The sequence below is a fragment of the Paramacrobiotus metropolitanus genome, unplaced genomic scaffold (assembly GCF_019649055.1).
Source record: "Paramacrobiotus metropolitanus isolate TYO unplaced genomic scaffold, Prichtersi_v1.0 Parri_scaffold0000125, whole genome shotgun sequence".
In the NCBI taxonomy this organism is placed as follows: Eukaryota; Metazoa; Tardigrada; class Eutardigrada; order Parachela; family Macrobiotidae; genus Paramacrobiotus; species Paramacrobiotus metropolitanus.
In genome coordinates this window covers 296,409-323,297 of record NW_026570345.1, presented here as the reverse complement: position 1 = coordinate 323,297, position 26,889 = coordinate 296,409, and the positions used below count along the sequence as shown (strand labels likewise).

Genomic DNA, 26,889 nt, shown 5'->3' with positions numbered 1-26,889 from the left:
AATTCCGGTCATGAATCTAACTCGTAAGATTTACTTAATGTTTTGCTTTACCGAATGCAAACAACCGCTTGAAATCTAGTAAATAAGCAAGCTGAAGTGCCGAAACACGCGAAGTACACATAAACCGAATGGTAGATTATAACTGCATTAGCTCCAGTTGTGTAAGAGAATTTTGTTTCAAATTACTTTCAAATTATACTGCCTACGGTCAGTCCATCTACAGTACTGCTTTCCCATGGTTATTTCATTCACTGTTAACGAATAAATATGGAAATATAGTGAATTCCCAGCGATACTAAAATCGTATAATTCTTTCATTATAATAAGATATCGTTTGTAAGCCTTGTTAGGCGAGAGAATTTTTTCGAACCCGAAAATAACTCAAATAGATACTGTAGACTAGTATAATCGTTGACCCTGTTGCTTGATATCTTTGAGCGAGTACTCCAACAGTTTCTTTACGCTAGGCTCGTACATGCGGAAAACAATAATGGGGCGAGCAGCTGGATCTTTCGTGAAACCGTGCTGGTTCAGATGAAGGGTCAAGCAGAGACTTTTTCCGGCGTCGATCTTCAATTTAACATGCAACTGTTGACCAAGAGATTTCTCATGGTATACTACCACAGCATTGCGCGGATGGCCATACCTTGCGGATGTAAATTTCGCACTTGCTCGTACAGGCAACTTTCTCCACATCGCACCGCTCTTCAAGAACACCGGCATCCTCTGGGTCGAACTTGTACCCGATTAAAGCGTCCATCTCGATCATTACCATTCCGCTTTCAATACTGCCCATGTAGCTACAAAGAGATAAAATTCTCAAACGCGTTTTCTGTAGTAAATATCCTATGAGGCAGAATTACAAGTTCACCAGGAAAGGTCACCACAGGTTGTATCTACTTATTTTATTCTAGCTCGAAATGTTTTTACGTTTTACTAAAGCTTTAACGACGCGACCTTTTTTGTGAAAGCTGAGAACCTATTACACGGCGACCTTTTGCCATAAAACAGTTTTTCGGGTAAGTACATAATGTGACAGACTTACGTTGCACAAACTGCCACATTCAATCGCTTATTCTCTTTATCCTGGGCAAGCAACGTGACATTGAGGTTGAATTCCGAAATCCCAGATCCGCTAGAGCCTTGCGGTGTTGTCTGGATGGTGTCGTTTTCATAGTCTCCTGGAATTTGTATCTTACTTGGCATCTAGCCGTACCTTGGCCGGATGTCTTGATCACCACTTTGTTCTGACTGAGTGGCACTTCGAAGGTTTTCGGAGCAAGACTGTCGGAATTAACTCTGTGCTTCCTTCCGCCGCTCACGCCAACGATTTCCAGATCCAAGTGCTGTGAGGACGCAACGGTTTGCAGCTCGCTGAGAGCATTAAGTGCCACAACTGTATCCTATAACAAAAACTGCCTTTCGCCTTTACGATCCGCTTTTTGGTGCTGGTTTTACTGATTTCCACAAGCTGTTTTGTTATGCATAAATTTAAAGCAGTGAAGAAAACTTAAAAAATGATTTTGAAAAGAAGCTTTCTAAAACAAATTAGAAATCTTTCGAATTTCCTGCCTGTATATCTGACTATGTACCCTGTATACCTGACTTAAAAGAGTTCTGTATAATTTAGTTGCGTTAGTTAACAGGAAAAATTAAATATTTTCCATTCTTTACCAATGGCTTATATGGTTATCACTTATACCTGTGTTGACTCAAAGCCACCGTACGGATTTCGCTGTGACAACAACTAGTCCACAACGGGTGTCAGGTTTCCGTTGTAACTACTGTTACTTGAAGCCAGCAGCGCGTACGATGTGGTCTCGATATCCTTTGCGGTAAACTTATATTCGTAACCTTTAGGACTGCTCCCATCTAACCAACAGCGGTGTCCAACTGTTGGTTGTATGGCCGCAGCACTCAGCCGCTGAATACACTCCTGCGTGTGAGCACTACCGGATCGGCAGAGCACGTAGCAGGTTAAAGCCAGTGAGAATGTGTCCGTGATGTGCGGCAGCTTGCTTTCTAGATAGCGATATCCTTTGCTAGCCGCTTCGTTTTTGTATCCGCTTTCCAGATATGCCAGCAGAACGAAAGCCGTCAACACTTCGCTTCGTCCACTAGCACCCCCCAAGTCGCGGTCGATGATAACACCATCCTCTCGGAAAAATCCCTCCAAACGTTGCCTGGAGTTGAGAAACTGCAGCGACCTTTCCTTCTGGTTATCATCTAGCGGGATAAATTCGCCGGCTAATGCCATCCCACGCACGACGTACGCGGTCAGCCAGGTCGAACCGGATTGGTCCTTTTGTCCGAAAGCGCTACGAATAAAATTATCGAGTACCGTTTACTCTAACCGATAATAAACCGAATGAAGCAACGATTACAGTACTTGTAAGACCCATCCTTCAGTCGAAAACTAGACATCCGTGAAAACCCTGAAAAGCAGAAGCTCTTCCTGAGCTGATTGATATTAAATGAGCAATAAAGTCTGTAAAATGGAAAATGCCGTTTCAGTAAAACTTTTTCATGTCTCTGTAAGCCTGATTCATAATGCCGCATTTTACAGTCACGATTCATAATGCCGCATTTATTGACCTTGTAAGAGATTGCGCTGTAATCTGGCGTCGCGATTATTGGCTTGCATAGCGTCCCCACCCAGCCGCTTCAGATATCTCATGACAAATACATTAGGCATAAGTATCGCCATCGTCTGCTCGCCGCATCCCGTTGGGATCCGAATAAGCCCTTCGAAGTCTCCGCTTAAATCAGGCAGGGCCAACTGCATCATAGTGGGAGCCCAAACATCCCCTGAAAGATTGATAGATCGTCATGATCAATCAACTCTTTTCAAGAAAACTGAAGTCGGCATTTACCAAAGATTGTCAACGAAATCCGCAGCGATCCCGACACAACATTCTCTGGAATAACACTCGTGTTGATAGGAATATCAACCGTTGGAGTGGCGAACGATAAGGTGATAACGTCAGACGTCTTCACGACTCGAATTCCAGGCTGGAGAATGTGAATTTGCTTCTGCACTTTGTCGATTAGGATACCGCTTTGATCAACAACTTCCGTGGTGATAGAAGCTTTTCCGTGTTTGAATGGTCCCAGCGGAAAAACAAAATGCTGAAACGTCGCAGACGGCTTGGCCCCGAGTTCTGCCTTGAAAGTCTTGTCCCGAATACCCTTGACTGTATATCGGAGAATTAAGTTATTCGATGCTGTTTTGTTTCGAAAATTAAAAAGCGTTATGTTAACAACGCATGTTTCATTCTCAATCATCGAGTCGGGTGTGTCCATATCAATATAAAGATCCTGATAAACGCGCAGCTGAAAAACCGAAGACCGTAAATTTGTGTACTGTACTGTAGGCCATAATCGAAACAAATATTTCACCGGTAATAAAACATAAATCCTAATTAAGAGATTTGGCCCGGTACATAGCACCAAATTCGTGTACATACACGGGAACTTTCGCTGTCGCGCACTTCGAAACACGTTTTTGCACTGCTTTATGGTATTTTGTAGCCGAAAGATTTTTCACGATTTTTCTCGAATTTTAAAATTTTTGAAATTCATTTTAAAATTTGAGAAACATGCCAGAACAATAGATCGGTGTAAGAACGATCTTCATGGTTATGCGCATTTATCTGCAAAATTTGAAAGGGATCGGTCTGTGAGCGGGGTTCACTAGCGTCACGTCCGCAACGCTGCGCCACTCGGATTACGTGTCTGTGTTGTGTCTCGCCTCTGATTGGCTTACGTTTTGTTAGTGGGCGCGGCATAGCACGTGCTGCACAGTGTAGAATTGGCTCTACGATTTACGATCGAGCTGCGTCGATCAGTGTTGATTTTCTGTTATGCAGATTTGTCAATATTATTAAAGTTAGCAATTAGCGGTGCGACGTCTTGTGTTTCCGCATAGTTCGCAATCCAGATCGCATTGCTCACTCCACAGGATCTATCCCGTTTAGGTCTCTATCCCTGGATCCATTCAGGATCTAGCTTTAGATGGTAGCAGAGCCGACCGCGGTTCTCTGATTTGAATTGATTGATTTGATTTGATTTTATTTGTGTCAGGCATATTTGGCCTGTTATTTGACGTGTTTTCCGTGACCAGTAAGGCACAGGTCTGTCCAACAGCAAAGCGCACACCACAAGCGGTAAAATCGCCTCATCGGACGCGGATTTCCAGCCTTGTTTTCGGTGCAGTGTCTTCAGCGAAGACCTGTACTGTTGCAGGGACTGTGCAAGAGTACAAGAGTTCAGTCGGCAGTGTTCCTCGGTGTAGTGTCTTCAGCGAAGACCTACACTGGTGTCACTGCTACTCGGCAACGATTCAGCGAATCCTAAGCCGTGGGGCACAAGAGCCAAAGCGCCGAAAGGGGCGCACGGAGAAAGTAGATCAGACTCCTCCAAACTGGTAGTAGAGCACCACTACTGTTGCTACGGCAGTCAGCCGGCACAGTAGCAGACTAAAAGCGTGCGGCACAACCGCCACGGAAAAGCGGCAACGCGGAAACGGATTGTGGAGAAGAATTGGATACTGGATCATTCCCCCACGGAAAGGACGGTCAACAGGTAGAAAACCGTTATTAATTACGGGATTGGCTAGTTGGTATAATTGGCAATTTCTATTGGTCCGTACTGAGCTGAGCGTAGGCGTAGGCGGAGTTTTGCACACGGCGCGCAAGTCTGGCCGTTGACCGTGACGTCAGGCAGATATAAATTTTAAACGGACTAACGTGATTGGTCAGTTATCTGAGCTGTGATTGGCCGAAATTTGAACTGAATATTTTGAGCTAGCAGACCAATCAGAATGAAGCAAACAACGTGAATGGGGATTTTCCGTTGAACTTGAACTGTAATGGGAAATTTGAATTGAGACGAGATATTTGAAAGGGAAAGTGACCTTTTGAGTTAAGACAAAGGAGAATGTGACCTTTCATTGAAATGAGCTGGAAAGTGACCTTTAACTTGAATTGAGCGGGAAAATGACCTTTTGAGTTCAGACGAGTGGAAAAGTGACCTTTGACTTTAGAAAGTAACCTTTGCTAGGAAGTTGGAATTGACCAGTTTGATTCTTTTAAGTGACCTTTAAGAGCTGAAAGTGATAAACGGTGACCTTTATCGAAGTTGAAATTGAGTGATTAACAGTACAGCGATACCAGCAGCGGTAGAATTTCATTCGCTAACGTGTTCTGAACTGTAAAAACTGTTTCGGAGTTTTGTCTGAAGAGTGACCTTTAGGGCAAACCTCTCGAACTTTTTACCGAAAAAGTCACCTTTAAAACGGAACTTAGCCGAAATTTTTCAACCGAAAAGTGACCTTTAGCAGGGACTTAGAAAAATTTCACAGAACGAAAGTGACCTTTTAGACAACTGAATAAACCATACAATAACGTGTGTGTGAGAACAATTGGCAGGAGCGTCCAAGTTATCCGATCAAATGGACAAGAACAAAGGGGAACCGACATCCACCGGCAGTCAGGGAAGCAAAGGCTCCCGTAGCTCACAGCAAGGCGCACCAAACCCGTACACAAAGGATCTGCACACATACTCACGTCCAGTTGGACATGAGCGGAACACTCGAGCGCCTAAGGCATTCGAGAAAAAGGATTCACGGGGCTCTGATAGCACTTATAAGAAGGCGCTTGAGGCGGTTGCCATCCAGGAAAGTTCCAGTGACGACCAGAAGCACACTCCCGCGTCTACAGCGGGAAGTGAACCGATGAACCAGACAAAGGTAACTGGGGAGGAAAAGTCCACAGAAAAAGGAGCGGAAGCAGTGGGCGCATCACAGTCAGATCCTACCACTATTGGTACTATTGAGCAGGATAAAAATGTGAACCTGACTCAATCGGAAATGGAAAAGACAAAGGTCACCGAAGAGGAATTGGCTGAACTGGGATTGGATGACCTTTCACTGATTGATAAGACTGCAGGCGATGACCTTTGGGCAACTCCAATGGTCTCGGATGAATCGAATGAATCATACTTCACGGATGATGAAACGACGATGAATATGTCCTTCCAATCTGCCATGAGACAGGCTGACCGTGCTGAAGGGATGACACCTTTCAAAGACATACCGGAACACCTTATTGAACGGACACAAACAGGAAAGGTCATCAATGTACGACCACCGTCACCCAACAGTCCCACGTCAACCCTGAAGGGACGTGTGAAGGAGTTGGAAGAAGAACTTGAAACCAAGGAAGGTCAAGCGACGAAGAAGAAACAGGAATACCAAAAACAGATAGGATCTCTCGATGCTCGTATTTACGAATTAGAGCAACAACAAGCCGTTTTGTAAATTGCAGCAGATGAATGGAAGATCAAATACGAGCGCCAAAAAGAACTCGCTGAGGAGTATCTGAATATGGTAGAAGACAGAGTAATGGAAGGTCATCTTGCAGTCAGTGACCTAAACGAGAGCATGTCAGAAGAATTAGCAGAAAGGTCACGGTACATAGCCGAACTGAAGGACGAATGCGACTCACTGAAACAAAAGGTCACAGAAGCAGAAGCTAAGAGAGATGACACGAAGAAGTGAATTAATCAGTAAGTTTACCATGACAGTCTATGACTCTATCTACGACCCTCAAAGCACTGCGCTTGGCGCTTGCGTTACTGAGACAGCGTGTCGATGTCACAGATGGCGCGCTTATGTCTTCTCTTTAGTTTGTTATGTCAGTACCAATTTATCTGTACGTATACTTGATGTTTTTTCATTAAATACTTTTTGGAAAAGTTTTGCCAGCAAAAACGGCAGCGAAGATTTTGTGCTCTCGGTTTTATTCATATCGGAAGACGCAAACGTTTCTGTGTTCCCTTTTCCAGTGTTATAGTTGCTGTTTGCAAGGATCCACTTGTGCCATGGACGGTTATGACGATGCTTAAATCTGCATCAAAGTTCTTCTCAAACGAATGTGCAATAATCTCGTAGTCAGAATTCGGTCGGATAAACCGGTTCGAGTACACGATGATTCCACCATTGTCATCATTTCTGCTAAGGTAGGATGATGCATACAACGTTGTTATCAAGAAAGTTATCAAACAAAAAGTTAGTTTCAATGGCATGATTATTGTTAGAGTAGAAGGTGAACTTAAGTTATTTCTTATAACGGCATTTTCTTATAACGGTAGCGGCTGTACAGTATTGAGCGCTTTCTTGCAGAGCTGGAAAGATAATGATTTGAGCTGGATTTTTTTGACACTGCAGACATTTGCGAAAGGTCCGTAATGTCTATACTCAGGCAGAACGTATTTAGTTATATAAAGCGTTTGTATAACTGGGAGATTTTAATTTATCAAACGGCAATCTTATTTGTGCGGTCAAAGGTAGCATTTTTCCACCCCATAATTCCGGAAGTCAGCCCAGTTCACCGGAATTTGTTGCTGCTGATGTGCATCATTTCCGCATGTTGACGATTCCGTATTTCTGATAAAAGTTAAATAACGGCGACGAGTAGAGGCGAAGAAAAAAATCTCATGTTACTGGAGTTTAGACAATCTCTTGGTGTGCCTCAATTTGTGGCGGACAAGTAAATTCAGCTATGCAATAATAAGTTAGCTATGTTTCGTTATACTGTTTGTACAGTTATTTTATGGTAAAGCATTCCTCAAATAAATACGAGTCAAATGCATCCTTCTTTTAATTATTTTCCAGAAAACTGAGGCTGGGCTTGCAATGATATTTTTTTGCCCAAACTACGGTTTCGCGCACGACTTGGTTTAAGAAACGCGGTACTAGGTTTATTTCATTTTATTGACAACAAAAAGGAATTCTGTTAATTCGGAGTCTTGCCGACCGATTTTCCAGTTTATGACACTGCTAGCCAATCATTCACGGAGTCCAGTAGGTGGTAAGCCATATCTGTGACCTTCTTTCGACTGCCGTAACGGTTAACTCGATTGTTTGATGTCTTTCAGCGAATATTCCACCATCTTCTTTACGCTGGGCTCGTACATGCGAAACACAATAATAGGTCGAGCAGCTGGATTCTCCGCAAAACTGTGCTGGATAAGATGAAGGGCCAAGCACAGACCTTTTCCGGTGTCGATCTGCAATTGGGCATGCAGTTGTTGACCAAGAGATTTCTCATGGTGTACGAGCACGGGGCTTTTGCGTACCTTGCGAATGTATATCTCACATTTGCTTGTGCAGGCAACCTTTTCTACATCCTGTTGCTCTTCAAGCACACTGGCATCCTCTGAATCGAATTTATATCCGGTCAAAGCGTCCATTTCGATCATTTACCATTCCACTTTCAATATTTCCAGTATAACTACAAAGAGATGAAAACCTTAAAAGTTTTCACAATAGTACGAAATCCAAATTACTGATACGCTACAGGCAGACTTAAACGCCGGCCAGTAAAGACTAGCAAGTGTTATATTATGTAGCCTTTTTTATTTTAGCTTGACATATATTTTTCAACTTTTACTAAACCTTTAGCGAATTGACATTTTGCAAGAACTAAAAATCAATCGAAGCAAACTTTCGCCATGCGCCAGTTTACCAGACTGCAATGTGTGAAACGTACGTGGCACAAACTGTCGATCTAATTCTCCAGTTCTCCTTATCCTGAGCAAATAACGTAACGTTCAGGCTGTATCTCAATTGGCACCTGTGCCTTGCCCGGAAGTCCTGATTACCACTTTGTCCTACGTGAGCGGCACGACAAAGGTTTTCGGAGAGAGACTTTTTGAACTGATTCGATGCTTGCTTCCGCTCTTCACGCCGGCGATTTCCAAATCCAAGTTCTGCGAGGACGCAATGGCTTGCAGCTCGCTGAGTGCATTAAGCGCCACAACTGTGTCCTACAACAAGCACTGCTTACACTTCGTTTCTGCTGAAAAATTTCATTGTTTAAAACGATGGTGCTCGCTGTACATAAAAGATGCGACACTTTTACGGGTTATTTGTTTAGCTCAAACGAAGCTGAATAACTACCCAATTTTACGGTTTTTCATCAAAAGCTCCATGTAATCAGCGGTAAACGACTTCGTGAGGTGTCCAAATCCGAATTACCAAAGCAGATTATTTTCTAACCTCATCACTCATTTTACCTGTGTAGACACAAAACCACCGTACGGATTGCGCTGCGACAACAACCAATCCACAACCGGGGTCAGGTTTCCGGTGTAGTTGCTATTGCTTAACGCCAGCAGCGCGTACGATGTGGTCTCGATATCCTTTGCGGTAAACTGGTATCCGGGAATTTTAGGACTGTTCCTATCTAACCAGCACCGGTGACCAACCGATGTTTTTGTAACCTGACCATTTAGTCGGTGAATACACTCCTGTGTCCGAACACTGCCAAACCGGCTGAAGACATAGCAGGTTAAAGCCAGTGCAAATGTATCCGTTGTATCAGGGAACTTGCTCTCAAGATGGCGGCAACCTTTTTTGGACGCTTCGTTGAGGACTCCGCTTCTCCATATATGCCAGTAACACGAAAGCGGTCAACACCTCACTTCGTCCACTAGCACCGCCCAGGTCGCGATCAAAAATGCTACCCTCCTCTCGGAAATATCCTTCGGAGTGTTGCTTGGATTGGAGAAAACGCAGCGAAGTTTCCATCTGGCCCTTATCAATCCCAATAAATTCGCTGGCTAATGCCATACCACGCACTACGAAGGCTGTCAGCCAAGTCGAACTTGTTCGGTCCCTTTGCCCAAACGCACTGGAATCAAATTATCGGGGTAGGACACGTTATCTATTGATAAACCAAATAGTGCACTGATTACTTGTAAGATCCGTCTTTCAGGCGATAGCCAGCCATCCGTGCAAACCCTGTGAAATGCAAGTTACGAATTCTTCAGCCTTAACTTTCCATGACAGCCACAAGGCTGCCACATGTAATACGCCTGTCTGGAAAACATCACTTATGGTGAAAACGCTGGTTCACACAAAATGACACATTATGACAAAGTCACAGAAAGATGATCTATAGAATGATGTCGTGTTTATACTGACCCTTTTCCAGGTTCTCTCTCAATATTTTGCCCCGATTATTAGCTTGCAGAGAGCCACCTTCCAGCCGCTTCAGATACCTCATAAGAAACACATTTGGCATGAGCATCGCCATCGTCTGCTCACCGCAACCCGTGGGAACCTGAATAAGCCCTTCAAATTCTTTACTTAAATCGGGCAAGGCCAACTGCATCATAACTGGGGCCCAAACGTCACCTGGAAGGTTAACATATATTCTATAGGTATTTAATAAGCAGCGTTTTTCAGTATGTAAGTTGCGGCATTTACCAAAGACCGTTAACGCAGTCCGCAGGGATCCCGGTACAATGTTCTCTGGTACAGCGCTGTTGTTAATAGGAATTTCAACCATTGGTGTTGCCGGTGATAGTGTGACAACGTCAGAAGTCTTCAAGACTCGGTAACCAGGCTGGAAAATGTGAATTTGTTTTTGTACTTTATCTATAATGATGCCGCTTGGATCCAAAACTTCCGTGGTGACGGAAACTTTCCCTTGTTTAAATGGTCCCAGCGGAAAAGCGAAATACTGAAGCTTTGCAGACGACATTGCCGGGAGTTTAGTATCTGAAGATTTGTCGCGAGTACTCTGAACTGAATATCGAAAAGTCAGATTCGATGTTGTTTGGCTGCGAAAATTGAAAAGCGTTATGTTAACCACGCATGTTTCATTCTCGATCATCGAGTCGGGAGTATCCATGTCAATGTAGAGCTCTTGATAGACACGCAGCTAGAAAGCCGAAAACATTGCATTATATAGATAATGCAGTTGCAATAATTTATGTACGCTTCTCAAATGTTTGGATACTTCGTCTATCGAACGTACTTCACTTGGCTTCTTTGGTAAACTTAGCGGTGACGTGGAACTGACGGCAAAGGCTGTTACAGCCCACGTTGTGATGGAATCCGGCACAAGTACCAGCTGGGATAGGTTTCCGTACTTGCTAAGAACATCGAAAATCTGAATTTCAAAGTTGCAAAAGTGTAGCAAAGCATTTTTAATCTTACTTGGCTTGTTTGGTTATAAACATGAAACTATCCCGGAAGTCGCTTCGTAGTACTGACGCTGGTCGCGGTGCTGGTCGTGATTCTACAATTTACATTCCGTAGCCAATGCCTGTAGCGTAAATTAAACAGCGCCGAGTACTGTACCTTTTCGAGGATAGTAGGGGCTGTTAAACATCTCAACAAGGGAAAAAGTAGAAACTGCAAGATTTGGCGTCTTCTGCAAGAAACAACTCTTTTATGTCCAAAATAACTGTTTCTTCCGTCCCATTCACCAGAAATGCCGCCTTTGACATACTATGAATGCGCGATTCTTGAAGAGCCAAGTTGGTGTCTTTACTGCGATACAAACACAGAATTTTACTGTTTTGCAAGTTCGAAGCTGTCTTATCTTCATAAGCTGAGTTTGAAGTTACTTTTAGCTCGCGAAAAATTGTGCGCTTCTTGTAACCGGAAATCTTACTTTAACTTTTTCAAGATCTACTCGTATAAATTAGTTTGATTGGGAAATTAATAAATTCTGAAGACGCTGCAACATTTTGTGAGAGTTTGCCTCCACAACTGCTTAGGAGAGTGGTCTCAGTGCGACCTTTGCTGCAGCCCTGTCGGAAATACTGTACTATCTGTAAGGTGCGTATCTAATGGTAAGATTAGATTGTTCTAATCTGCTAAAAAGCGAGAGCACGAGTTACCTACCTGATTTGATCCACGTAGAAGGCCAAGAGCGATCTAGCAAGAGGGCAACAATTCAATTTACGTTGGTGTATATTTCAGTTACTGTACACAAACGATCATTTTGTAAAATTACTTAAAAAAAGTAGCGCGCAATCTTACGTAGTCGGTGGACAGATCGTGGTCGGCGGCTAGCTCCAGCAGGTTTTTGTCGACGGCCAGTAAACCGACCAGAGCATTGGGTGTTGCTTGCACTTTAACTCTTGCCTTGTTCCTCAGTCCTGGGATGACGTAGTCATGGTTTGTATCTTGTGGACCAACTGTGAGTTGCACCTATTATATGCATATATATATACAGTACTTGAAGTATATATTGTACCACAGACTGGAGAGATACTCCAACGAGCGGACAAAAAAGTGCTTAACAGAGAGGATACGAGACTGTAGGTTTCTCTACATCGGTTTTTTTGGTCCTTGTAGTTTACCTGTGGACTGTGGTAACATGCAGCTCTTACTGCTCATCCGCAATTTTTGCTAATAACTAATGCAAAAAACGAAGAGCGTCTGCAGTGGTTTACCTTTTGAATGGAAGAAGATGCCACTACGACGAACTCAGAACTGTCACTGGCCACTTCTAATGATTCGCTATTGTAGTAGTAAGCAAAGATGGTGGCCGACGGCGCCATGTCATGCGTTACTGTGAAGTTGAGGCGTTCGCTCCTTTCGTTCTTCATTGTGGCGTATGCCGTCAGGGCGACGCCATTCCCGGCTACGATCTGTAACCCACAATGAATTTTAGCAAATCATTTTTCTCCGAGGTGTTGCATTGGTTCGCGCACAATAATACTCGTAAGTTTTATCGACCGAAGAGCGTTCCGATCGATACAGTAAATTAAACTGGCTATAATACAATCTACTACACTAATTACTGCAGAAACGGAGTGGTCTCCTTTTATTATGGCAAAACTAAACAACCAAGAACTCCCTGTCTGTTTCTATGCTTCTACGTGTAAGTTGAAATACATTTGGTCTCTCTAAAGGTTATAATATATTTAAAAAAATTTTAATATATATATTTTCATTCAGCCTGACGGGTGACCCGCCACTTCGCCGACGGAAATTCGTCACTAACTCGGAAAACACGATGTCGAGCGAATGTTTTGCCAAACCGTCTTTTTTTCTGAGATTTTCTTAGGGATACCTGATTTTTCTGTTTTTTTATTTTGTTTTGTTTCAATCCTGAGAATTTTGTAGACCTTACCGCGTAATGCATCACAGGACAGCCTTGGTTACATTCCAACATGAAGTCCACTTTGTCGCCAACTTGGTATTTTTGTTCCCAAAAAGATGGACGTTTGCCAGGCTCTCGCCTATGGTCTTGGCAGGCCGTTGAAACAAGGTAAACACTTTGGTGATATCTTTAACTACCGCTTTAATGATCAGCCTTTGAGCGGTGACAGAGGGGCGTACACGTAGTACCGAAATGCTCGTTTCAATGTCCATCGTTTTTTCTGTGATCTCCAGCCGGTTTGACCGGAGAACATCGTCGATGCGGGAAAATTCAGTAGCAGTAAAGACGGCGGCAGTTAGCGCGTTTGGATCAAGAATGTCGTTGCAATTGCCGATACGGATGGCAATGGTGTTTGTCACACCAGCTCGAAAGCCGTCGGTCGGTGAAATAAGCTGGATGTCAAACGGTGTGCAATGGTAAGGAATGCGCTTCTCGGCTTTTTCCACTTTGTTGGTTAGCTGCTCCTTGGCGGTAGCGGTTACGGTTATATAGCCGTCGATATTATTTTCGCAGAAAGTTTTTTTCAGTGCTTGGTGGTTGAGTTGGCAAAGGTACGTTGGTGCTAGGATGTCTGTTCCAGAAGCCTAAAACCCCGGTCAAATTGTCGAATGGTGTAGCTGCGTTGTTCGATCTACAGTATATCATAATACAACAGATATGCAGATTAATTTTTGAATTTATTATGACGTAATTTTGGTACGCAAGTGTGCACTTACGGTTCTAAGAAACAGCCCCGAGAAATTACAAAAGCCCCGTCAAAAATTAGCGCCATCTTTAAATTTCTGTACTTTATTGTTTTCATACGTTGATGCCTTCTCGTAATGGACTACCGATATGCAAACGCTACCATGCCTGTCGTTCGTTGTCTGTACTCTCTTGATTTATTTCGCAAGCGGACTATTAAATTTCGTTTGTAAGAAAGTATTATACGAGTACGTATCATTAAGAATGCATTAGTTTGTAAGCTGTTAACTAGCAACTAAGCAATTGATACCTGTAATGGTAGCGCTCTGGTTGTTGAATTCGACGGATCTAGAATGGCAATCTCCAGTGATCCAATGACCGGGTTTCCATTCTGGTCCCTGCAATACAATTGGGTCCAAGGTCATTTGAATTGCCTGGGTCTAGCAAGCACTCTTATTAAACGACAGATGCACCGAAGTCTGGTCAACTGCTCGCTCTTAGCCGCGTACCTCACAAAGGCGGTGAAAGTAAGCGCGGGGATATTCATTGTCAGCCTGTCTGGTGCACTGAAATCTATTCCAAAACGAGGCAGACCTAAAAATCCAACCGAAAAAATCAGCATGCGAGAAAACCGTGTTTTTTCCTTGGTATTTGGCTTGATAATTCGATTTTACGTATGTTTTTCTTGACAATCTGGCTTGATTGTACCCCCAAATTGTTGGGCATTAACGCAGCAAATTAGCCATATCCAGTAGTGACACTACTGGCGGAAGTGTGGTGACTGTTGTACAGTAAAGGAAAGTCATTTTGTACATGGCACCAGTTTCGTATACATGCATGACAACTTTCACTTTCGCGCACTCGCAAAACATTTTCCTTTGTTTTATGATATTCTGTAGCTACGAGGTAGATAGTTTGTAAAATCGTTTGTGTGCGCAACATCACGTTCGGGCGTTATAACTATTAAGAAAATTCCAAAAAGATTTAATGCATTCACGTGTACCAAAAGTCTCGTTATGGACCGATCTATTCTTTTGATTTTGTACGAAAGTGCTTGTATGTACGCATGAAGATCATTTCTACACCCAGCCGGGGTTGAACCAATTCTTCCATTTTAAAACGAATTCAAAGTTTTAAAATTCGTTTTACAGTGTAAAAAAATGCCAAAACCGTGATTCTGTGTAAAAACGATCTCTCTACATATGCGCCCTTAAAACTTAAAGAAGATTCGTTCGTTATGAGGCTTTTGGTGCACCTGAATGCGTCTCAATTTGGTATTGGTCATCGAATGTTGAGCGCACCAGTGGCTTTCACACCATGTTTACAAATCATCTGGCTACAGAATATCATGAAAAAAGCAAAAAACTGTTGGAAGTGCGCGAAAGTGGGTTTTTTTACACGAATCTGGTACCATGTACCGGGCCACTTAATTCCCTTAAGCAGAAAACACACTCACGATAATCGGCCACTTGTAGTGTTTTCGATGTCTTGATATCCTGAGCCACAATCTCCACGCTCCAGTTGCCGAAATCTGGCTCAAAGGGCAACGGATGAAATGTGCCTTCGAAGTAGCCCGAGCCTAGTACCATTTCATAAAAACATCAGCGGATCTGCAGTACGTTTCTTTGTGTTTTCTTACTGCCGGGAAAGGCGGTGGACACGTTGGCCTTTGTTTCCACAGACTCTCCATAGGCATCCTGCAACGATTGAACAAAATAACATAAGAATAAAATAGAGAAAATTGCATAGAACAAAATAAGTCAACAGTTTTCCTGCAATACAGCTTTAATTGCGTCCGGTACCATAAAAAGTGCCGCGTAAAAGGCAAACGTTACCTTGAGAATGGCAGTAATTGTTTTAACGCTAGATGATAATTTGAGATCTTGATCAAGTATTAATGCTCGGAATCCGATAGCATCGGTGGCTTTATAAATAGGCTTATTTAGTTGGATGAGGATAATGTGATTGGCGTCCTTATTTGACGTAAGTTCTAAGAGGTTTTCGGAATATTTCGTGATCGGCCCGTTAGCGGTTTGGTAGACTACCGTCACTGTCAACTTAACGGAGCCGGTCGCCGGTACATTGGGTATCTGAAACAAGATTAAGTGAATTTAAAGAGCAGCATGCTCCGTAGAGGCGTGCTTCTATTTACGCCGTATGTATTTGTACATTCATTGTTTGTCCGGAAATATTTTACGAAAGGGATTTATGCCAGCAATCAAATTGTGCTCTCGGTGTTTGCTTAGTTTTATACCTGAAGGCGCAGAATCCTCCTTTCTCCCTTTTCCAGTGTTATGTTTGCACTTTGCACGGACCCACTTGCGCCAGGGACGGCGATCACGACGCTTATATCGGCATGAAATTTCTTCTGCAACGAATGTGCAATAATCTCGTAGACAGAATTTGGTCGGATACGTCGGTGTGAATAGACGACGATTGACCCATCATCCGTTTCTTCAACATAATACGAGGCCTGGAGCACCGTTATCAGCAAAAGCATGAAGCAAAATGATAATTTGAAAGACATATTTATTATTAATTGAACAAATTGCGTTTAACCAAAATTAGTTATACCAAGCGTTTGTTTTGTTCAAAAAATTAATCATGATTATAGCAATAAGGATAGCATTAAGTGTATCCTGGGCGAACTGGAAATATATATACGGTAATACTTATGTGCTCAGCCGAGTGGAAATTCAGTTATATTTATTGCAAAACACTTCCTTGCGCGGGAATTATCCAAATGACAATCTCAATTGCCCGACCAAAGGTTTCGTTTTCCAGCTCGGAACAGCCGAAGTCAGCCGAATGCACCGGAATTTGTTACTGCTAATGTGCATCATTTCCGCTTGCTGTGTCGACTGGCCGAATCATTACGCCTGATGAAAGTCAGATAGTGGCAATAAAAAAACGACAAGATAGCAACCTGTTAGAAAAAAATTAACATTTTATGTAGTATACCTCTGGTTGTAAAGTTATATGAAGTGGTAGTTACTTAAGCTGTAATGGTATGGGAAAGTATCGCTTAAGGGAAGTGGCCCGGTACATGGTACCAATTCGTGTACATGGACGAAAACTTCCACTTTCGAACAATCCCAAGCATATTCTTGCATTGTTTTAAGACATTCTGTAGCCAGATAACTTTTATATATAAGCGTAAAAACCGTTTGTGCGCGCAACATCCGGTTCGGGAGTTATGGCTGTAAGAAAATTCCAAACAGTTCAAATGCATTCCGGTTTACCAAAAGTTTCGTTATCAACTGATCTACTTCAAATTTTGCATGGAAACGCACATATGCATGAAGATCGTTTCTACACTGCACCACGGTCCTAGCAACTTTTTTGGAGTTTTAAAATCCATTGTAAAATCTGGAAAAAATGTTGTATCTTTGGTTCGGTGAAAACCATCTTCAAACTTACGTGCCTTTCACGCTTATGTGTACAAATCATCTAGCTACAGAAAGCAAAGCAAAGAAGTGTTTGGTACCTTGTACCGGGCCGTATTCCCCTTGAATAAATGATCTTTTAAATAAAGTATTTTCTTTTTGGCTTAAGACGGGAGTTCTGGTACTGATTCCATTTGTTCATGCCAGGTTACACGATGTCTGCTTTTCAAATTCTCTTTATGTGAACAGCATGTGCCGATTGTTAGAGATTGAGCGTTACTTAAGGAGTTAACTTATAATGAGAAACCGAGCAAAACGATGGCAAGCTTATAGTGCGACAAACCGAGTTTCCGAAAGGAATAAAGTACGTGAGCGCAACGAAAAAACACGCTTTAAATCCACATTTTATTCTTTATGGCACCATGCGTCGCCTGGTGGTTGACTTAGCACCAAAAACTGACACCGTGGCGTCTACTGTAACGCTTCATCATAGACTCGGAAAAGTTTTTTTTCGCTTTTTACATATACGCTTCTCTTTCAAGAATTCAGAGTCAGACTGGTTTCTGCCAAGCTGTTGACTGAAAAATCGTCCAATAGATCATGCTCAAAAATGCAAAGTCTAAGAAGACTTTGGTATCGAAGGCGGCAAGACCTTGCACGGGAAGAAGTACCTGCGCACTAGAAAAGGACCGAAACGAACCATTTCAAGCCGGTTTGGGTAACCTGTAATATGAGTCCTAATTCACATGCGGTTTTAATCAGTTCGAACAGTAGCCAACCGAAAAACGAGTGGTTTATGGTCAGGAGAAAATAAGCAGTTTTTTACCCACTATTGTGCCATTGAAATTCGATAGCAGCCAAGATTTTTAAGTATTAACACTTCAAGACATTGCATTTGCGTTCGAATTATGCATTTTATAGTCAGTCCATGTTTGTAACATGTACAAAGCACAACGTTTTCCCGCTATTCTTTGATATCTTTGAGTGAATATTCCAATAATTTCTTGACATTTGGCTCGTACATGCGGTACACAGTAACTGGGCGTGGAGCGGGGTCTTCGGTGGTGCTGTGACGAACGAGATTGAGACTAAGGCAAATCTCTTTTCCCGAATCAATCTGCAATAATTCCAAGGCAGCGTTAAAGAAGAACGCTTTTGGTCAGTGACATTGTATCTGACGGGTACCTTGCGAATATACAACTCGCACTTGCTGCTGCACACCGCATTGTCCACATCCGTTTGGTCTTTGAGCGCGGCCACATCTTCTTGATTGAATTCGTAGCCAGTTAGTGCGTCGATCTGGATCATTACCATCCCACTTTCAACGTTACCGATGTAACTAAAATTTTATGACCAGAGATCAATGCACCCAGTTTAATCAAAAATACGCTACAAGGAACTGAATGCAAAACAAGAAAATCCGCTGAACTAACAATCGACTAGATATTTTTTTAAAATTTCCGCCGTTTTCTAGTGCGCTTAAGCTGTGTTACTTACGTCGGGCAAAGTTCGATTGTCAGTATGTTATTCTCCGCATCATTTGAGCGCAACGTAAAATTAAACTCAAAGGTGCTAACTGGCGGTCCGGTAGGTTTCGGTGTGGTTGTTGTTGTGGGTTTAGTTGGTGTATCCGTTGGCAAAGATTTCGTCTTCATCCTCTCTTGAAATTTATATTCCACCTGGCAGCGAGCGACGCCAGACCCAGCGACTCTGATTACCACATTATCCGTGGTCAGTGGCAAATCGTAGCTTTTCGGTGCAAGACTGTCCTGGCTGACGGTATACTTGCCGCCCTTGACGCCGACAACTTCCAAGTTGAGTTTCTGCGATGATCCACCAGTTTTCAGCTCGCTTAACGCATTCAACGCGACTATGGTGTCCTAGAAAACATTAATTTAGGATAAACTGTTTGCAAAACATAGTCGACAACATAATAATTTTGTTGTATGCTTCAGCTTACCTGAGTTGACTTGAAGCCACCGTGGCCGTTTCGCTGTGACAGCAACCAATCGACAACCGGAGTTAAATTCCCAGTAAAACTGCTGTTACACAGTGCCAACAGCGCATAAGACGTAGTCTCCACATCCTTGGCTGTGAACTGCTGATCGTGACCTTTCGGACTTTTCTTGTCCAGCCAGCAGCGTTTCCCTTGCGACGGTTCTTTCGCCATGTTGTTCATCTTCGCAATGCATTCCTGGGTTCTGGCGCTGCCCGATCGGCTGAACACGTAGCACGTCAAACCCAGCGCAAACGGGTCTGTTGATTTGTCAAAATTTCGTTCCAAGTACTGGCGGGCTTTATTGGTGACATCGGTGGTGCGACCGTTCTCCAGGTACGCAAGCAAAACGAAGGCGGTGAGAATGTCGCCCTTGCCAACGGCACTGGCGCCAGCCAGCGGTCGGTCAATGATGCTGCCGTCTTCGCGGAAAGATCCGTCAGCGTTCTGTTTGGTGTCTAGGAATGCCAGCGACTTCTCAATTTGGTTTCGATCCACGCGGACAAATTCGCCGGCAAGAGTCATCCCCCGGACGACGTACGCTGTTAGCCATGTTGAACCGGGCTGCTCTTTTCGTCCGAACGTACTACGGAGTTCAAATGGCAACAAGTTATTTAACGGCTTTCTCAAAAACCTTAACATCTCGGTTACTGTTAATACAGTAACAACTTTTTCAGTTTATATTAGAATGGTACTAGGATATAGTAAATTAAATTTATTTGGAATCCATTACGTCTTCGCATTGCGGTACTGTAATTTTGTCGTTCTGAAAACACTTTGGGGCGTTGCTTACTTGTATGATCCATCCTTCAACCGGAAGCTTGATTGCCGCTGAAACCCTGAAAGAACAAACACCAGCCTTCATGATGTGTAATGTAATTTACAAAATAAATATTTACCTGTACGCTTAAAATAAATAGATACTACCACATCCCGCCAACTTGAAAAACGGAAAATGAGCCACGTACATACTCTACTGATGTACATTAAATGTTCAGAATTAAATAAAGTGATTATGTTACGCATGTAATACGAGTATGCCGTATACAACGCGATTCCGGAATTGCAAAATCGAGGTAAAGTAACGGCGCGCATAGCGTTCTAATGCTGCTTCCTGTTTGGCATGAATCTTCTTGTTATAGGTGAATATCAGCGATGCGAATCGTCTCTTTAGCCCCTATAGGCTATATGTAGGTCGGTAGTATCGGTACATATACTTCTACATCACCGAGTTTTATATAGGGTGTGGGGGACTATTTTAGTCGAACCGTTACATTGCTGTCCTCATCCCGCTGGAGTGTGACGTTGCGGCAGTACATATGTTAAATCCGGAGCGGTACATAAGCGCCATGTTCAGCCACATCGTAAATTCCAGCCGGGTGACGGCAGCAGTGCAGACAAACGGTTCAAGTAGGATGCTTTTCCCTTTATATGAAATCTCTCAATTACTGACCTTTGTGCATATTTTCTTTTAATCGCTTCTCGCGATTATTGGTCCCTAAGGCGCTTCCTCCCAGCTTTCTTAAATATCTGGCTAAGAACACATTGGGCATCAGTATAGCCATCGTCTGTTCACCACATCCGGTGGGAATTCGGATAAGTCCCTCGAATTCCCGGCTCATATCAGGCAGAGTCAATTGGTTCACGGCGGGCGCCCACATGTCCCCTAAAAATAAGCCGACATCAAAACATTACCCATACAATAACCCCTCCCACACTCGAAGCACTCCGACCAGCCCCTTACCAAAAATCGTCAATTTAACCCCAATGGAATTGGGAACCACATTAGCCGGGATGATGCTCTTATCAACGGGAATGGTCACGGTGGGCGTTTCCGAGGAGAGGGTGATTACATCAGAGATTTTGAACACGGGAGCGCCTGGCTGGAGGATTTGGATTTTTTTCTGAATACGGTCGACCACGCCGCCGCCTTGTTCAAACACTTCGGTGGTGACGGTAACCACGCCCTTTTTAAAGGGTCCCAGTGGGATGGGGAAATACTGAAAGGCGTTGCGCTGTTTTATTTGCAGATCTGCGTTGAAGGCTTTGTCGCGCGGTTGGCTGGTTTTGACTATGTAGCGGAAACCCAGGGTGGTTGCTGCTGAGGATTGCGCGCGGAAATTGAAGAGCGTAATGTTGACTATGTTGGTCTCGTTTTCGATCATCGAATGTGGAGTGTCCATGTGAATGTACAGCTCCTGATAAACTCGCAGCTACCAATAAACAATTAAAATTAATTTTCTTCTACCTATTGATTTTCCAAAAATAGGATATGATATTAATTCACTATACGCCTTTTTTAAGCACGCGTTTTCTTTATGGTTCATATCTGATCACATAATTCGTGACACTTTACACGTCATTACCCATACGGTCAGTAAACCTGTACTCGTACTGGTTATAAATGTTCGATTAAGTAAAAAACGATTGAAACATTTATTTTTTCATTTTTTTCCTAAATGGTCTGCAAGTATGGAGCCTCGACTGCACAAAATACGTACATCACTTGGTTTAGTTGTCAGACCGATTGGTTGTTGAGTGCTGACGGCAAAGGCCGTTACCGCCCACGTCGTAATAGAATCGGGTACGGTTTCCAGATGGGATAATTTCCCGGTTTTGCTACGGAGAGACCAGATGTAGCTCGCACATGTCGTGCGGGGAAAACGTCTAAACTTTGAAAGCTTACTCAGTTTGTTTGGTGATGAACATGAAGCTGTCGCGGAAGTCTTTACGCAATAAAGGTTCCGCTGATGCCGGTCGTCCTGATATGGAAATGAAAGCCATACTTAATTAAATGCAAGTGGTGTAGCGGCAACACGATACAATGTCCAAAAATGTTCAAAGTACCTTCAGGAGCGGAATTTTGCATGAAACCATCGACCTCAAAAACCGAAACAACGAGATTGCCCGCCTGCGGAAATATTGATGGGAAAAATTTTCGCTGTTAGTCTTTTGTTGAAGAAAAAGCTCGGGCTTTACCTGAATTTCTTCGACGTCACTCGGATTTTCATCAGGAACTTGCGGCGCAGTGCGCAACAGCTTCTCAACAACCTGCGAAAAAAAATGTCGTAAACAATTTAGGACCAGTTTTGCTTGGGACGCCGTAAAGGTCATCCGCAGCACATTTATGACAATAGTGCGTTACCTCTTCCGCGGACAAATCGTGACCGGAAGCCAGCTGCAGGAGATTCTTGTCGACGGCCAGCAGCCCCACCAGCGAGTTGGGAGCGGCGGTTACTTCGATTTTAGCTTTTTTGCCTAGTCCCGGGACAACGTAGTCCTGGCGTTTATCTTCGGGACCGACGTTTAGGCTTATCTGCATATTTATTACATTATATTACGGCTTTAAAGAACAGTGATTTATTTAACCGTCTGAGACCAAGATAAAAAAAATCATTCAACGGAAAATCAGATATGCTGCAGGAGAGCAAATCTGTACATACTTACATTGCGCTAGCCGGTATCTCGATCCTCTATGATTTAATTGTTAATTAGGTTGCGATTCTGGGTCGTAATAGTTTTTTTCTGACACCAGCATTGGCAACTGCATAACTGACTTATCCGCTTTAATTTAAGGGAAATGTACCATTATCAGGTTTCAGCATTTATGGATCTGCAGTTTTTAGCCGAGCTATCAGTCAAAAAATAATTTTTTATGGTAGAGTTGGCTTACATCCTGTACAAGTGAAGTCTGCTCCACGGTGATCTCCGCACTGTCTGTAGCCACTCCCTGTGAACCGCTGTAGTAGCCGATGATCGTAGATGACGGTGCCATGTCCGCCGTTACTTGGAAATTGAGACGACCGCTCTGTTCGTCCGTCATCTTGGCAGATGTCGCTATTGCCACACCTTTTCCGGAGACAACCTGTAACGAAACAATTTAATTCCGCTTGGATACTATTATGGCGGTATTTCTATTTCATGGGCACATGTGTTCGCGAAAAGTGAGATTAGGTAACGGAATTTTTTATTGTGAAATTCTGATGTACAGTGTATGTATGTATTGACGAATCTTTTTATTCAGGCAGTAGCCAATTAACATAACAAACAAGCCCGCGCTGATAGGCACTAATAAAAAGACAGGTTTATACAGGTTTTATACGGACAATTGTATTGATGAAACCGATAATAAAAACAGTTTTGGTGGCTAATTCAATATTTAATTCAATTCTTATTCTTCTCATTCAATTCTTATTTTAATTCAATATTTAATTCAATTCTTATTTTATTTTGCATTAATTTATGTTTTATATATTTTATTGACTATGAAAACATAGTCAATAAAATACGCAAATCATCAATTACCTAATACATAATAATACAACTTTATAATTATTTCAAATTAATATTACAGTAAAACCTGTGACTTTGAAGACTCGCGTAAATTGAACACTGGTGTACATTGTATGACTTATTTAACTTAATGCGCTTAATAATCTCATTAACAAACTTATTACATATCGTTATCTTCTTACCGCATAATACATCGTTTTGCAGTCCTGATTACACTCCAGCATAAACTGCACGTAATCGCCCACCCGGTACTTCTTCGTGCCGAAGACGCGAATGTGGGCGGCGCCGACGGTGTTACTGGGCCGGCGGGGCACATCCACGACCTTGGTCACGTCCTTGACCTTCACCGTAATGAGCAGCTTCTCCGTCTGTGAGGAACAGCGCAACTGCAGCAGCACCACGCCCTTTTCCACATCCACTTTCTTATCGGTGATCTCTAGGGTTTTCTCCACCAGGCCGTGGTCAATGAGTGCCACTTCCGTGGCGGTGAAGTCGGCGGCCCGCAGAGCGGCGGGATGGGGCGTGCCATTGTGGTTGGCAATGCGGATGGTGATGCTGGTCACCAGACCGGCGCGGAAGGTATCCGACGGTGAGCCCATCGTGATCGCGAAGGGCGCACAGTGGTAAGGAATTCGCTTTTCCGCTTTTTCGATTTTATTGGTCAAGCGCTCTTTGGCGCTGGCCACTACGGTGATGTAGCCGTCTTTGTTCTCTTGGCAGAATTTTTTCTGCAGCGCGGGATGGTTGAGTTTGTAGCTGTGAGTTTGGCTGGCACTGGTCATTTCCGTTGCCTGAAAAATTATAACAGCTTACTTATTTAGAAAACCGAAAACCAGAATCTGTATTGGCTGAAACTGATTCTTCCTCCTTCGCTAATTTTACGGCTAGACGCACAAAGAAAAATGAACAGGTCTGCTCATAAGTTTTACTCTGTACTGTGTTTGAAAAAAATGTGCATTCGGCAAAAGCCTTGTATACTGGTGTTACTCAGTAAATTAACGTAAAATAAAATGGTTAAAAAATTTAAAATTAAAAAAGGTAATAATTTTCCCAAACTACTTCCGGTAATTTACTGGACCCTACAAAAGCAACCGCGTCTCCTTTTGCAACAATTAGAATTAAACTCCGAAAGAAAGAAAGAGGCAGGTGGGTTAATACATCGATCGCATGAAAGCGCAAACAGGAATATTAAGACACTGATACACAGGTTAATATTGAGTAGAAATCATTATTGTACAATACTGTACATACATTGTACATGTCATAATTTAATCATATTTTGGTACACGTACATATTTTGGTTTACGGTTACCCATGCCGCTTACGTGCAGCCATCTGCTGGCAATGAGTAAAATTAATATACCTGTGTTGGCAGCACTTTATCTTCAGATGTGGATGGATCTTTTATAACAATATCCACTGAACCAACTACCGGGTTTCCTGTTTGATCTCTGCAAATGTTTGCGTAATAATCGTGATGGAACCATTTTCTGGCACCGTTATTTTAAAAAAACCAAATATAATTGAAAATAAAAAGTTTTATACCTGACAGTAACGCTCAGCGGAAGTGTGGGATCGTCCTTTGTAATCCACTCAGGGGTATTGAAGTATATTGCGAAACGAGGTAAGCCTGCGGCAATGCAGCAGCATTAGTAATAACAAAACATTATATGTTATTAAATTATATTTATTTTCCGTAGAAAGTTGATTTCTTATTAGCTCATTAAATGCAGCGACGTTGAAATCGTTTTGAAAGCCAGTGAAAAAGAATATCAAATTCTTGTCGAAATCTTCACATTTCGTCAACTTACGATAATTGGTCACTTGTAGTGTTTTCGAAGCACTCTGATTCTTTGTCACAATCTCGACGCTCCAGTTGCCGTACTCCGGCTCAAACGGCAACGGTTGGAAGGTGCCCTCAAAATAGCCGGGACCTGTGGAGCAGATGACGTTTTACCGGCTACAAAGCTTTGTGTAGGAAGGCTATCTTTACTGTTGGCATTTGCGTAGGAAATGTCGGGTTTTGTCTCCACACTTTCTCCATTCATATCCTGTAATTATCAATCGCGTTATCAAGCAGGTAATGGCACGAGAATAATTTACCGGTTAAGTCCAAAACCTCACTAGCAGGCTGATCGGTGGCTTTTTGCGTTGTACAACAGGATATTAAAATATAAGAGCGAAAGAAACGCGCCTTTACCTTGAGAACAGCCGTAATTGTCTTGACGCTAGCTGATAACCGGAGATTCTGATCCAGTATCAACGCCCGGAACCGGACGGCGTCGGCGGCTTTGTACATGGGTTTGTCCAGCTGAATCAGGATGATGTCATCACTGGGCATCGGCTGTAGGTTCTTTTCCGAACTTTTTATCGTTTGATGGCCGTCACTATCGGCATTTTTGTCGGCATTTTTGTACGTAACGGTGACGTTCAATTTAACAGCGCCGGTTGCCGGCAAACTGGGGATCTATCAAAAACAAAAGTATCATTATTTTATATTTCAAGAAAAACGGCTGTGTCTAAACTTTATTCTTATTAATCAATGAAAGTAATAATCCCAAGGCAGGCCGTTTGGGACAACCGTATCAATTTTATACGTTCAAAATACAAGGGTTTCTTTGTAATTACTTATTTAATATTGTGATCAGTATAATATTATCGGATAACTTCTCAGCCCATCTGATAAGTAGGTACACAATTATACTACACTTGCCGGCTTTACTTTACGAGTTTACGTATACTAACTGTGCAACTAAACATGCAGTTGAAACTTTTCCAACTTTTCGTAAACTTTTCGTAAACAGAAACTTTTCCAGAACTAAAATTCAGAAATCACTCTGTATTAAAGTGTCATTTTAAAAGCAAACGAAGCGCGGAAGAAATAACAAGGCAGAAAAAAAAATCTTATTCATTTTCAGATGATTGAGTAACAAATCACACCTTTGCACATGTTATACCAGCACATGGATGATGGGCACACTGCAGAACTGAATTTTGACAGTGCATCCGTTTAAACCAGCGTTTTGAATATGCTCATAACTGGGCTAGCGTACTTTTTATTATTCATTTTTTTTACTTTTGCTGCATATTATATTTTGCTACTTTTTATTAAAATAAGTTTTTGCAGCTTGTAATAGAATACGTTCGGTTTTTCTGGTCATGTTAAATATAACAAAAAATACCTTGAGCTTCAAACGTTTCTGATCCCCCTTTCCCAGCAACACCGTCGGACTGCGAACGGACCCCGTGGGCGTCGTGATGACGGCATCCACATCCGCGTCGAATTCCCGCTGAAATGACTGTGCGATGATTTCATAATCGGAGTTAGGTCGGATAAGCCGGTGTGAATAGACAATAATCGCTCCTTCATCCCGCACGTCCTCTTGTGCCGCACACAGCGCCGTGAACGCCAAGCATATCAGCAATATTTCTGTATACGCCATAATGTTAAAATGACGACAACACCGGCAACAAACTGATCAGCGATATTTTATTCCACGGCTCGTACTTATACAGCCGCCGCACTGAGCGCCACAAAATAATTCTTGAAAAAGAAGGCGTG

At 42.7% G+C, this 26,889-nt stretch overlaps 3 protein-coding genes and 1 long non-coding RNA gene across 6 annotated transcripts; 1 reads left to right on the top strand and 3 right to left on the bottom strand.

Annotated features, from left to right (window-relative positions):
• Window positions 1-3,871: 3,871 nt before the first annotated feature.
• Window positions 3,872-7,617, top strand: LOC129598583 (uncharacterized). The gene is made up of 3 exons (XR_008691725.1): window positions 3,872-6,567; window positions 6,847-7,020; window positions 7,184-7,617. It is a non-coding gene; the product is annotated as an uncharacterized LOC129598583 (long non-coding RNA).
• A 110-nt stretch (window positions 7,618-7,727) lies between these two features.
• On the bottom strand, window positions 7,728-12,441 carry LOC129598581 (CD109 antigen-like). Its single transcript, XM_055496560.1, is given in 14 exon segments — window positions 7,728-8,070; window positions 8,140-8,294; window positions 8,553-8,829; window positions 9,079-9,464; window positions 9,466-9,695; window positions 9,760-9,805; window positions 9,989-10,201; window positions 10,274-10,730; window positions 10,827-10,944; window positions 11,009-11,090; window positions 11,153-11,225; window positions 11,702-11,734; window positions 11,840-12,010; window positions 12,256-12,441. Coding segments are annotated over 12 exon segments (2,121 nt in total). The 5' UTR covers window positions 12,412-12,441; the 3' UTR covers window positions 7,728-8,070; window positions 8,140-8,294; window positions 8,553-8,673.
• Window positions 12,320-16,305, bottom strand: LOC129598580 (thioester-containing protein 1 allele S1-like). Of its 3 annotated transcripts, none has more exons than XM_055496557.1 (8): window positions 15,907-16,305; window positions 15,488-15,742; window positions 15,292-15,349; window positions 15,109-15,231; window positions 14,162-14,246; window positions 13,963-14,050; window positions 12,939-13,552; window positions 12,320-12,453 (listed from the first exon to the last, which is right to left on the bottom strand). In XM_055496557.1, the coding sequence occupies exons 1-7, from the start codon at window positions 16,177-16,179 to the stop codon at window positions 12,950-12,952; spliced, it is 1,485 nt and encodes a 494-aa protein (XP_055352532.1). In that variant the 5' UTR covers window positions 16,180-16,305; the 3' UTR covers window positions 12,320-12,453; window positions 12,939-12,949. The 3 variants fall into 3 exon arrangements, with proteins under 3 accessions (XP_055352532.1, XP_055352533.1, XP_055352534.1); XM_055496558.1 differs by lacking the exon at window positions 15,907-16,305 and adding an exon at window positions 15,822-15,864; XM_055496559.1 differs by lacking the exon at window positions 12,320-12,453 and having other exon boundaries at window positions 13,385-13,599.
• A 1,512-nt stretch (window positions 16,306-17,817) lies between these two features.
• Window positions 17,818-26,852, bottom strand: LOC129598562 (CD109 antigen-like). The gene is made up of 20 exons (XM_055496532.1): window positions 26,510-26,852; window positions 25,528-25,794; window positions 25,321-25,378; window positions 25,139-25,261; window positions 24,873-24,957; window positions 24,691-24,778; window positions 23,510-24,118; window positions 22,708-22,899; window positions 22,180-22,350; window positions 22,014-22,085; window positions 21,882-21,945; window positions 21,721-21,796; window positions 21,536-21,653; window positions 20,779-21,247; window positions 20,488-20,700; window positions 19,828-19,873; window positions 18,999-19,620; window positions 18,536-18,918; window positions 18,224-18,377; window positions 17,818-18,155 (listed from the first exon to the last, which is right to left on the bottom strand). Exons 1-20 carry the CDS (start codon window positions 26,768-26,770, stop codon window positions 18,003-18,005), a joined length of 4,224 nt encoding a protein of 1,407 aa, XP_055352507.1. The 5' UTR covers window positions 26,771-26,852; the 3' UTR covers window positions 17,818-18,002.
• Between the last annotated feature and the right edge of the window lie 37 nt (window positions 26,853-26,889).

Coding starts and splice junctions, on each gene's coding strand:
- LOC129598580 (XM_055496557.1), bottom strand. CDS start 16,179: ATGTCTTTCAAATTATCATTTTGCTTCATGCTTTTGCTGATAACGGTG. Junction 15,743..15,906: donor GGAGGATTCTGCGCCTTCAG/GTATAAAACTAA, acceptor ATCTTGTTTCAG/ATACCCAATGTACCGGCGAC. Junction 14,051..14,161: donor ACTTTCACCGCCTTTGTGAG/GTACGCGGCTAA, acceptor ATTGTATTGCAG/GGACCAGAATGGAAACCCGG.
- LOC129598562 (XM_055496532.1), bottom strand. CDS start 26,770: ATGGCGTATACAGAAATATTGCTGATATGCTTGGCGTTCACGGCGCTG. Junction 25,379..25,527: donor CAATTACGGCTGTTCTCAAG/GTAAAGGCGCGT, acceptor TGATAATTACAG/GATATGAATGGAGAAAGTGT. Junction 20,701..20,778: donor GGTTAAATTGACGATTTTTG/GTAAGGGGCTGG, acceptor GCTTATTTTTAG/GGGACATGTGGGCGCCCGCC.